At 33.4% G+C, this 12,495-nt stretch overlaps 1 protein-coding gene across 18 annotated transcripts in view; it reads left to right on the top strand.

The window, feature by feature from the left end:
• CDC42BPA (CDC42 binding protein kinase alpha) overlaps positions 1 to 12,495 on the top strand; it is a 330,073-nt gene that overhangs the window by 264,198 nt on the left and 53,380 nt on the right. For 9 of the 18 annotated variants that reach the window (XM_017526457.2, XM_017526468.1, XM_017526464.1 and 6 more), the window contains 2 exons: positions 7,218 to 7,322; positions 11,216 to 11,299. In XM_017526457.2, the coding sequence (XP_017381946.1) occupies positions 7,218 to 7,322; positions 11,216 to 11,299 (189 nt within the window). The remainder of the gene's footprint in view (positions 1 to 7,217; positions 7,323 to 11,215; positions 11,300 to 12,495) is intronic. The other 9 variants (XM_017526469.1, XM_017526467.2, XM_017526465.1 and 6 more) reach the window with 1 other exon arrangement.

Here is a 12,495-nt window from a genome sequence, read left to right as displayed (position 1 = left end):
TATTGCTTATTAATGAATAAGCATTTCAGATACCTGTACTATGGTCAGTAGAGCTGCATTCAAGTGATATCTCATTAATTATTGTGTTTATGAAAGATTACTAGTTCAACTGAGTGCTTGATTATTTTGAAATTTGTGGAGACTTAAAACCATTAGATATTTGGATTTATCAAATTAATCTGAATAAATATGTTGATTATATTACATAACCTCTAGAAGGGAAAACCAAAATGTTGTGTGCCCACTTATATTAAGGTCAAATAATCAGCCTGTGAATTGACTAAATTTTTAACTACTTGGGTTTTTTTTATAAGGTTATAATTTAGGATTTGTTTCTCTAATTAATTTTATTATGGATTAATTATGTCTCATTTGCTTTGCAGTCTTCTGGGGCCTTGGCCACGTAGAACATTTTTGTTACTCTTAAGAAAAAAATTTTGAGAGAAATGGCTGTTAGAAGGTCTCTCTGTAATTCTATGTTTTCATTCTATGGGATATGAATAAACTATAATTAAGCATAATCTATTGACTTATAATTACATATGATTTTTAAAATGTAGGTATAATAGGCTCGGTCATCTGCTTTCCTGGCCTCCTTCAGTTTTTCTTGGGTTAAGTATCTAACAAAAAAAGTCAGCCACTGAAAAGTGATAGTGCCTGTGAAGATGCTTGAAGAATTATAAAGAATTTAAATTTAAAAGAATGTACTCAGCTGTTAAATAGAAACATCTCAGTGGCATAGTGTAGAACATTAGTGTTCCCCAGGACATCAGTGTATTTCAGTAGGACATACATAATATAGTTGTCGTTCTGAACAGTGGCCTCTAGTCTAACAGTAGCATAAGATTTTATCTTTTATACCATGTTTAGAAAAGAAAATATGCAGTATTTTAATAAATTAAAAATTAACCATGAAATGTCATACGAATGAGATAGTATTACAAAATCATGTTTCTTGCATTCATGTATCTAATATGCTATTAAACCTCATTTGTAGTTTGAATGTTTATGTTCTTTATAAGTAGTATTAAGTATAGTAGAAGAAAAAGGTTTTACTGATGATATTGTTAATGTTCAAATACAAATGATGAGGGAGATTTCCGCAGTGCTTTCTTTAGTAGCTAAATGTCTTATTTCAGATTGTTCCTTTAGAGTTTGGGGCAGAGATTTTTATAGTCCACATATGGCTTACTTTTCTCTTATGTTTTCTTAGAATATGTGTAACTTCTCTAGACTAGATATTCAAATCTGATACTGAAAATAACTTGAGAATAAATTTTCTTAAAGGGAAACAGGGTGCATTATATATAACTAGTAAGATTACACTTAGTAGTCATAACCTTTAGTCATTTTTTAGGATTTGTTCTAGAGCAATAAAATGTATTTACTGTTTTCCAAATGATATAGTACTTCTTTAATACTGTTTTTGTATCATAAGCTCAATTAACAGAAATGTATCACTAAAGATTTGAGTTTATACGTGTTGTAAATACAAAATATTAAATTACCTAAATTACCTTCCACTTTGTTTTCAAAATACTTGTAGCTAAAGGATAAAGAAAATTGATAGAAACTGGATTTTGGCCAGGCTTGGTGGCTCATACCTATAATCCCAGCACTTTGGGAGGCTGAGGTGGGAGAATCGCTTGAGCCCAGGAGTTCAAGACCAGCCTGGGCAACATAGGGAGACCCTGTCTCTACAAAAATTTTTTTAAAAATTAGCCAGGCCCAAAACCTAAAATGCAATAATAAAAAACAAAAAAATTAGCCAGGCATGGTGGCACATACCTGTGGTCACAGCTACTCTAGGAGGCTGAGGTAGGAGGATTGCTTGGGCTCGGAGTTCAAGGTTGTAGCGACCCATGATTGTGCCACTGCCCTACATCCAGGGCAACAGAGAAAGATCTTGTCTCAAAGAAAAAGAAAAGAAACTTGGACTTTTTAACTTACAGTTTTGTGTTTACCAGTATATACAACTTGTCAGATGCAAGCTGGTTTTTAGTAGGTTGACCATATACGATCCATATCAAATCTTGGTGTTTTTTACTTTGAAGCAAGGTTTCTTATGAGAGGGTTGTTACTTGTTCAAAGCTGTAATTATTTAGGCAGTAGAAAAGGCGTGTTAATACATATTTAAGATGAGTAGTTGTTATTTTTATTATTTATAAGAAAACCATACTGTTCATAATTTGAGGAATCCTTGGTAAGTGGGTCATCTAAAAACCAGTTCTGTGATTCTGGTGGAGGGGAGGTGAAAAACCTTTTTTAATGTACATTTGAGGATCTTTTAGTAGAAAAATCGTAATAGCTTCAGGGAGCTTTATGAACATTCTGGATTACAGTATTTGGCAGTATGGACAATATCACTAATATTCAGCTTTTTCTGCCCTTTTTGTTAACAGAGGATTAAGTAAAAATGATAATGAAGTATAGTAGATGTTTCTAATGACTGTTCATCAGAATAACACCTTAAAGTATGTTTACTTAGGAAAAGAAAATTAGCTAACCAAAAAGAAAAATTGTATTTACTTAAATATATTTCTTATATTGAATTTATAACTTCTCTGCTATTGATGTATGTTTATTAGCTTTTGCTGCATTATACTTAATGCTATAATATATTAGCACAGAAAGAATGACAAAAAGAATATTTTAACTTCCATGGCTAAAATATATTAATAATGATTATGTTTGTTTTTAAGGTTTTAAAATTTGTATTAAAATAACTAATGGTATTTATCAGTTGCTTTGCTGCTATACTCTATCAGATTCATTGCCAGTTCATTACTAAAATGAATCATAGGCTATCTTTAAATGTCAGCGTGTAGTCATTGAATATTCTGAAAGTTTATGGAATTAATTGCATTTTAGTGGATAGAATAAGCCATTAATTATAAATGCATTGGTAGGCATTTAATTGTAGTTAAAATTAGTAACATCCTGAAAATTCTAGTCTGGATGGTGATAATTAAAACTTTACTAAAGAAAATAAGTTATTTGTGTTTTTCTTATTTTTAGTGTTACACCACTTTTGAGATATTGTTTACTCTGGTGGTAACTGAGAAATGAAATGAAATACTTATACCTATTAATGTGATTAGCCGTTAGATTCATTTACAAGACCTGAACATTTTTTTTTTTACTTTTAAAATGGTTTTTGCCTTGAGTTTATTCATCTTTGCCAAGCTTTGTTTTTTGTCTTTAAAAGAAAAACACTGCGTCAGGCGCGGTGGCTCAAGCCTGTAATCCCAGCACTTTGGGAGGCTGAGGCGGGTGGATCACGAGGTCAAGAGATCGAGACCATCCTGGTCAACATGGTGAAACCCCGTCTCTACTAAAAATACAAAAAATTAGCTGGGCATGGTGGCGCGTGCCTGTAATCCCAGCTACTCAGGAGGTTGAGGCAGGAGAATTGCCTGAACCCAGGAGGCGGAGGCTGCGGTGAGCCGAGGTCGCGCCATTGCACTCCAGCCTGGGTAACGAGTGAAACTCCGTCTCCAAAAAAAAGAAAAACACTTTGAAAATAAAGTGGCAATTTTTAAATTTTAATTATTATATTCATAGGTTTTTTTAAATTAAAGATCAGAGTATCACTATAAATGGCATAGTTCAGCTTTATAATATGCCTGCTACCATCTCAAAATATTTCAGTGTTTTCTCTTATTTTTAATATTTTTTAAAAGAAAACTCACTTGATTTTATTTAATCTCTGATTTTTACTTTAAGGGTATATAGCTCTAAAAAGCTAGTATGGTACTTTAATTATTCTGCTTTTTTAAAATTATTATTATTGAGATGGAATTTCATTCTTGTTGCCCAGGCTGAAGTGCAGTGGCGTGATCTTGGCTCATTGCAACCTCTACTTGCTGGCTCGAAGTGGTTCTCCTGCCTCAGCCTCCCGAGTAGCTGGGAACAGGCATATGCCACCACACTCGGCTAATTTTTGTATTTTTAGTAAAGACAGGTTTCAGCACGTTGGCCAGGCTGGTCTCAAACTCCTAATCTCAGGTTATCCACCCACCTCAGCCACCCAAAATGTTGGGATTACAGGCGTGAGCCTCAGTGCCTGGCCTATTCTACTTCTATTACAGTTAACTATTTTCATTTAAGCTAAATATTTTCTGTTTTTGAATAACCACCTTTTACCTCATTCAGCAGAGAAAATCACTTTTAAATCTATCCATATCTGTATTCTCTTTCATTTTTATTGATGGAGAAAAACTAGTTAGGAGAAAAAGACTTGACAGTAATCCTTCAGAAGAGCCAAGAGGTGTGTGTTAAAAGCCTCAAGAGTGAGTTACTAATTTATGTAGCCACAAATTAAATTGATAGAGTATTTTTCCTTTCCCCAATATCCCACTGTCATAATATCACAATTTCATAGGATCAACAAACGTGCTGGTAAGTATTTTAATAACCGCTCTGCGGCTAGGGAAAGCCTTGCTTTTTAGGTTTACCGATACCATGTTATAACCTTCCATTAGACCATATACTGACAAAATGGCTTACGGCAGTGTTTTCTAATTTTAGTTCAAGAAAGTATAAGACAGTATGCTCAACTTCTGTCAGCATGTGTTTTAAACAGCTCAAAGAGCAGGCCTGCTATAAAATTTCAGCCAGTACTGTTGGAAACGGCATGCACTTGGCCTTTCCCATTTTTAAAGAGTTTTTGAAATAATCGCACCCAGAGATACAAAGCCGTTGTATCAGCTATTCACATACACACAACATTACTTTTCACACAGGAACTTCTCTTTTAATATCTTTCAGTCAAGCTTTGGGGCTGAAGCCTTTTGCAACAGGTCAGAAGCTTTTAAATTTCTTAAGATGGCCTGGTTTTCTACACATGGAAAGTCCCCTACTTAGATACCTTAAAACTTTCTGAGATGATATATCAGTCAGTTTTAAGTTCTTACTGGTATAAAATGTATCAATTCTGCTTTGCTTCTCAATTCCATTTTAACTGAAGCCCCACCCCATGGACTCCTAACTCTCCTTGCAATCTGTATAGTCTTATGAAAACTAGAAGGAGGAGGTTTTTAGAAACTGAAAGACATTTCTGCCTTATTCTCAACTCATGGTCAAAGTTCATATTTATAATTTAAACTAGTTACTTTCTCCATGGTTGTCCCTGAATAAAATTGTAAACTGGGCAGAATGTTTCCTGAGTACCATTTTCTCCTACTTTTCCTTTTTCTGGCCAAAATTTACTGTCATGAAAGGAGGTAATATAACTTAGCCTTCCTGATTATCAAGTTACTTTGAGTAAATTACTCTGCTATGGAGATGCCTCTGGTAGAACAAAAATAATGCTGAATTTGGACTCAAGAGATGGGATACAGGCCTGGCTCTCTAACTTCACAAGGCGTACTAGTTTCATGAAATCAGCCACATCACATGTACAGAGCTGATACTCAGCTGGTAAGCTTTAGTTCATTGGTACCACTTTTTAAAATATTGAGTATCCTAGCAGTTGGTAAATGGCTGCTGCTCCAAGATCCCTAAATGCCTTCACTGAGACCCTTCTTCTCCCAAACCCAATAGCTGAAAGTTTAAGGCCTGGTGGTGGCTTTGTGGTTACCAGAATACCTTTCCATGCCCACCACCCAGGAAGGCTGTCGGTGGGCACCAGTGGAGTACTACGATAGTGTTTCCCAGCCTGCTAGCCTATTCCTCCCATACACTTGCCAAATTTTTTTGAATTCTCCACATTGAACAGAAATTGACTCTTTTTAAGAGATGCAACATATACATTGATAACAGTATCCTACATTAATTATCAATAGGAAAATATCCTCAACTTGAGAAAACAATTTGTGCCCTTAGAGATTGAAGCCATGTGCCCAGAGTTCTGTTGAGCTAAAAACAAAGCTATGAAGTTAATTTCTAGGGGAGTCTTCTTTTCCAAGTATTTATATTCTCAGTTATTTACCATTGAACCCAGAATTTTAAGGAAGTTTTGCTTTTCACTTAGTTTTGAGTGCAGGGAAATTATATTTTAATTCATTGTTTTAATAGTTCTACTTTGCCAACAGTCTCATAACTGCACCTGAATCAACAGGGGCATTTCTTTTTTGAGACAGAGTCTCACACTGTCACCCAGGCTGTAGTGCGGTGGCATGATCTCAGCTCACTGCAATCTCTGCCTCCTGGGTTCAAGCAATTCTGCCTCAGCCTCCCTAGTAGCTGGGACTACAGGCATGTGCCACCACACCCAGCTAATTTTTTTTGTATTTTTGGTAGAGATGGGGGTCTCACATGTTGACCAGAATGTTCTCAATCTCCTGACCTCGTGATCTGCCCACCTCAGCCTCCCAAAGTGTTGGGATTACAGGTGTGAGCCACAGCAGTGGCATTTCTAAGGGGTTCATTATCATCATGTCTTCCTTCTAAAGTATAGCCATAGTAAGAACAAAGGAAAAATATAAGTTCATGTTTAAATTATTAAACTGATGCTGTTTTTATGATTTGTGACTTATGATCTAAGCATTGTTTTACTGTACAACATATTCAAAATAAGTTCCCGAACAACTTTTCCAAATTACCTTCATTGTCCTTTCATTTTAAAAACTCAATCCTAGTAATTCTGAAACTTGCCAAACTGACTAGTCAGTATGCTTCATAAGATCCTTTATGCTAAATTTTAACCCAAAGCATTTTTAATTTCTGAAAATAAATGCTTGGTTTAAAAGGGTGCAACTGAATATACGTGCTGGTTTTTCTACTGCTGCAAAATAAAAGGACAATTTACTTTAGTGTCCAGCACAAAGCTGATAAGATAGTTTTTTTTTTTTTTTTTACTTTCAATTAATGAGTAGTAAGAGACCAAACTTCATTCTTATGAAGGACAAAACTATCTCTAATCTGCAGTATATATCTCTATTAAGTACTCTATTTATTTCACGTGTATGATTCATTTTGTGAAATACAAAAACATGGAATGTGTGTTAGGACCGGTGCTCAAAGAAAGAGATCAACAGTGAAGATTGGAGAGAAGCCTTTGGTTAACTATTGTGTCAGTCCTTGTTTACATTAAAGTTAGTGGTTATGCTTTTGTATAATGAGGTATCCCTATGTGAATATTCAAACTAAAGTTTGTTTTCCTCCTTTCTCAAGAAATGTTGTTGTAATTATGCCTTAACAGAAATTTGCTAAGAGCTGCACGTTGTTTAAAAGTGATTTTTTGGGTTTTTGTTTTTCCTGGCTTATTTTCCTAGACTGATCCCGTTGAGAACACATATGTATGGAACCCGAGCGTCAAGTTTCACATCCAGTCACGGTCCACATCTCCTTCCACATCTAGTGAAGCTGAGCCAGTTAAGGTGCCTCATTGGAGCAGCCTTGCTCCCCAACTTTTCACTTGTGTCAGGAAAGAGGGAATTGAGTGAAACAAGTCTGTCTCTCTCCTTTTAATGAAATATATTATGTAACAAGTTACAGTCTATTGGAGATCATTGCATTTAACTGATAATGTAGATAGAAGTAAAAAATTAAAGAGCACATTGTCTCCAAATAGTCAACCTGAAATAGACAAAACTAACTAGAAAGATAGTCTTTATTTTAGTTAGAGAACTGTGTAGAACAGAGGATAAATTATGTAAATTTTTGAATTATTAGAAATTCTAGTACAGTACAGGTGCCATGCACATATTTTAATTCTTCTAATAAATGTAATAAGTCATGATACATCTAACATGTTACATCGTAAGTAGAGCTGAAAAGTAAAATAGCCACTTCTGGCAACTGAATAGTTCATTCTACCTGCTAAATGGGTAACAGACAGTCAACTAAATCCTGACATTTAGTATTGCAAAAAAAACTGTGTTGTGTTTATACTTCATGTCAGTCAATGGTTTTAAATAGCCAATAAGCCAATTTTCTCAACAGAGGAGGCTTTCTTCCACAAGTCAAAAGAATGCTGTACCTCTCAGTCCATGCCATCCTGCCTTAAGATGCAGCTCTGATTCTTCACTCAGCATTACAATTCAGACAAAGCTCCTTTGCTTTCCATTTTTTAAATCTTCACAGCTGTGTCTAGCATTCCAGTAGAAGCAGATAGTTCAATCTGAAGAGCTGTCTAAAGTGAAGTGTGAGTTGTAGTCACGTTTTTTCCAACTCTGGTAGGTTCCTCCAAACTGGTTAAGTTAATGAGACCCTCTTGTGTTTTTAGTTACAATTGTTTTAATGTTTTGAAATTATACATTTTGTTTTAATCATAAAATATTTCAAGCATTCAGAGAATAATATAAACACCCATGTAAGTATCACCCACAGATTAAGCAGATATGAAAATTTTGCTTAATTGTTTTTTAGATTTTTATTCAAAGAAAATATATTTCAGAAACAGTTGAAACATTCTCCCGTATACCATTCCCTGTTCTTCTTTCCCAGACATATCTAAATATCTTGAAGCTGATGTGCATCTTCTGTTTCTTGGTTTTATATGTTTATTTCATTTGTATCCATAAATGATATATAGTAGTGCTTATTATGTGTTTAATTTACATAAATATTGCCTGTATCCTTTTGTAACTTTTTTCTTTCAAAAGTCTGCTTTTCAGGTTTATTCATACAGATACGTGTTCATTTAGTTCATTCATTATAACTGTGGCATATACCACAACTATTTATCCATTCTCCTGTAGTTGGATATTTAGGTTGTTCCCAATTTTTCGTTATCAGTGCTGAAGTGAATATCCTCATACCTGTTTTTGCATATGTGCAGAGTTTGTTTGGCGTATATACTTAGTGGTGTTACTGAGTTGTATTATGTTATATGCATTTTCAACTTTAACTGGATCTTGCCAAATTGTTTTTCACAGTGATTAGGCCAATTTTCACTCCCCCAGCAGTGTGTGTGAGTTCCCCATTTCCTCACATCCTCACCTCACTGTCACACATCAACTTTTGCCAGTTTGATGGATATGAAGTGTCATTTTTGTTTCACCTTGCATCTATTTTCTAGTGTTATTCAGCATCTTTTTTTATGTTTATTGACCGTTGAGGATTTGCCTGTTCATGTCCTTTGTTCTATTGAATCATTTTTTCCTATAGCTTTTTGTGTTAATTGTATATTCTGGATACGAATTCTTTGCTAGCTATATGCACTGCAAATATTTTCCCCCAGTCTGTGGCTTACTTTTTAATTTTATTTGTGGTGTCTTTTTGTCTTGCAAAAGTTTTGATTTTAAAATAGTCAGATTTATCAGTCTTTTTCCTTTATGACTTCTGCTTTTTATGTCTTTTTAAAGCAGTTCTTCTCTATGCAGAGATTATAAAGACTTTCTTCTATATTTTCTTGGGTTTTTAAATTTTGCTTTTACTTGTTTAGGTCCTTAGTCAAACTGAAATATATCGTTATGTATAATGAGAAATGGACTTCTAATGTCTTTTTCCCAAATGAACAAATGACATTGCTGTATTTTCCCCCATTGATTTGTAATGCTATTCTGTTTTATATGCATGGATCTGTTTGGATATTCTCAATTCTTTTCCATTGTTCTTTTGGTTATTCCTTCACTGACAGTAATTGTCTTAAATACAAATACTTTCACTCTAAAATAATTTCCGATACCTGGTAAGATGAGTCATCCCACACTCCTTTGTCTTTTTCTTCTTGAACTTTTAGTTTTTCATATTACTTTCAAAGTCAGCTTGCCAGTTTCACATGGGGCTTTTGCTTAGAATTGCATTAATTTATAGATCTATTTGAGAAGAATTGACATCTTCATGATACTGGGTATTCCATCTATGAACATGGTATGCATATTAGGTATTCTCTTACATCCTTCCATAAAGTTTCATTATTTTCAGTGTATTTCAAAATGCTTGTTAGATTTGTTCCTAGGTACCTTAAAATTTTTGTTGCTATGGTGAATGGGATCCTTTTTAAATACATTTTCACTGTGCATTGCCTTGTCTTTATAAACTCTGTAGATCTTCTATCTAACACCCTTGCTTAATTTCTTTTAATTCTAATAACCTTTGGACTTTCTATGTAAATTCGATTGACAACTTTGTTTCCTGTTGTTTTTTTATTAACTTCTATGTAGATTTTCAGTGTTCTTTTCTTTCATCGTTCATATTTATCTTTTCAAATGTTAAATTGTAAGTTTGGTTTAAAACTTTTTCAAGCTACTTAAAAGTAAATAAAATCTAAATTAGAGCTAAACTCACAAACAAATTTCTGAGAAAGTCAACTGAATTTTGTTTTAAGGCTATAGTGCACATAAAATATTCTGGTTTTCGGAGGTTGTATGGTAACAACAAAGAGACAGATTGTTGTATAGTAACAATGAAGACAAGGTTGTATAGTAACAGCAAAGATAGGACCATCCATTTTTCTTGTAATGTTTAAAATATTCTATACTTTATGCAATGACTAGCTTTTTTCTTTAATTTTTTTGCTTGGCATCCTAAAAGGAAGTTACTTTCCATCCCTTTTTTTTTTTTAAACTACTTCGCTGATTAAGCAGTGGCTCTTTTTTCCCCATAATAACATCCAATGAAATGATTGGTTCCTTTCATTCAAAACAATATCTTAAAATAATATCCCATAAAAGAAGACCATATTTTACATAGCTAACTAAGAAAGATATGTTATGTGACTATAAATTTGTATTACAGTCAGAATTCCAATAATATTAAATAATTCCAATAAAATTAAATAATTCTCTTCTTTGGAAATTAATTTCTGCACAAAAACCCCAATGTCAGCCTCTGTCTATGTATTCACATCCAGAGTTGTGTTCTATATATGTAATATATGTTCATGTATGGAAGTTGAGTAGTTAAAAGAATCTTCTAAATATTTTATTATAAATCTTGCTAAAGACATTTTCAGATACTTTTTAGAAGTAATATGGCAAATTCAGATGAATGTAAAAATTAACATCTTCATATTTCTGTAGGCCACATGTCATGGCTTTTTTTATTTGGATCATTTGATCCAAATGATTTATTTTTATATTTCCAGACTGAAGTAACTTACTAATTGAACAAATATTTCATTTGTAGATAGTGCAGGTAGAGATTTAAATTATCAACATTATGAGAATTTTAGCTTTATTGAGGTTTTCTTTATTATTAATTAGTACAACTTTTTGCCTTATTGATGTTTTGTTTGGTTTTATTTATTTTGGTTTCTTTCTAGTTATATTTGAAATTAATGGAGTGTTTCATGACATTTATTTCCTTTTTTTGCTCCTGGGTTCAGACTGTAGACTCTACTCCACTTCCAGTTCACACACCAACCTTAAAGAAAAAAGGATGTCCTGGCTCAACTGGCTTTCCACCTAAGGTACTCAGTCTAGTTATAAGCACAGTGTATTCCTCCCCCATCCCCCCCCCAAAAAAAAGAATTTTGTCTGCTTTATGCTTTTGCTGTGATTTTTAAAAATATTATTCCTTCAAAGTTACAAGCAGAAAAACTTAGAAAATAAATTCTATATGAATGCAAATAATCACCAGTAGGAAAGGTAGGGAGAGCATACAGCACTTGTTCTTTTTCATCTTCTTAAATTCAGTGTTTGAAGTCTGTTATAATAAGAAGCAGCATTTTCTCTAAGCAGTATGTGCCTCAGTAAGGCATTAAGTTGAGGCCACTTGTGAAAGAATATGAGATTGAGTCAATAAACCACTGAAAAAGAAAACCATTTAGTGAAAAATTCAGGTTGACTTTTTTTTTTCCATTTATTTGACATAAATATGACTGAAGTATTACATATGGTAGAATGAGAAGATTTAGTTGCTTGTCTCAAGCTCCTACAAAGAAATTCCAGAAATTGGAAAACCGAATGATCTGCCTCTCCAGAACATCATAAACCTTGGATAAACCACAGAATGAGAGAGAGAGGTCAATGGACCTGAATAAATATACTAAAAATATAACTGATATAGAAGAAAGACAAAGTGAAATAACCTGTGCCCAGATAAAGCAAAATTTTAAGCTCAGATAGAACATGAATTTAAAATAAACATAAAAAAAAAAATCCTTAAAGAGATCAGAAAAGAAGAATGTTGGTAACATGAGGCAAGATAAGGTAGTTAGGAAGAAAAATAAATTGGAAGTACTTGACATGAAAACATAAACTGCTGAAATAATAGATGACTTTTATAGTAGAATGAGAAAAATATATATTACAGAAGAACAAGTTAGTAGGATGGAAGATAGATGAAAAGCAGCAAAGTTAAGATATATGACAACCTAGCCGAAAGAAGACATTCTAGTAAACTAATGGTTTATAAATAAAAGGAAAAACATTGAGCATTTAGGCAAAAAGTATGTCACTTAAAGGGGAAAGAAAATGAGATTGTCATCAGATTTTTCCATAGTAACAGTATACCAAAAATAACAACAACAATAATGGAATAACACATTTAAGATATCCAAGGAAATACAAGTCACAAGATTTTTCAGGATTTAATATTTTAAGGATAATAAAGCATCCTCCAAAAATAAAGGCCACAGAAAACTATTAAAAACATTCAAGAGCT

Source organism: Cebus imitator, unplaced genomic scaffold (genome assembly GCF_001604975.1).
Source record: "Cebus imitator isolate Cc_AM_T3 unplaced genomic scaffold, Cebus_imitator-1.0 Scaffold42, whole genome shotgun sequence".
NCBI lineage: Eukaryota > Metazoa > Chordata > Mammalia > Primates > Cebidae > Cebus > Cebus imitator.
Note: the sequence above shows the minus strand (reverse complement) of the source record. Positions and strands in the feature narration are given on the sequence as shown.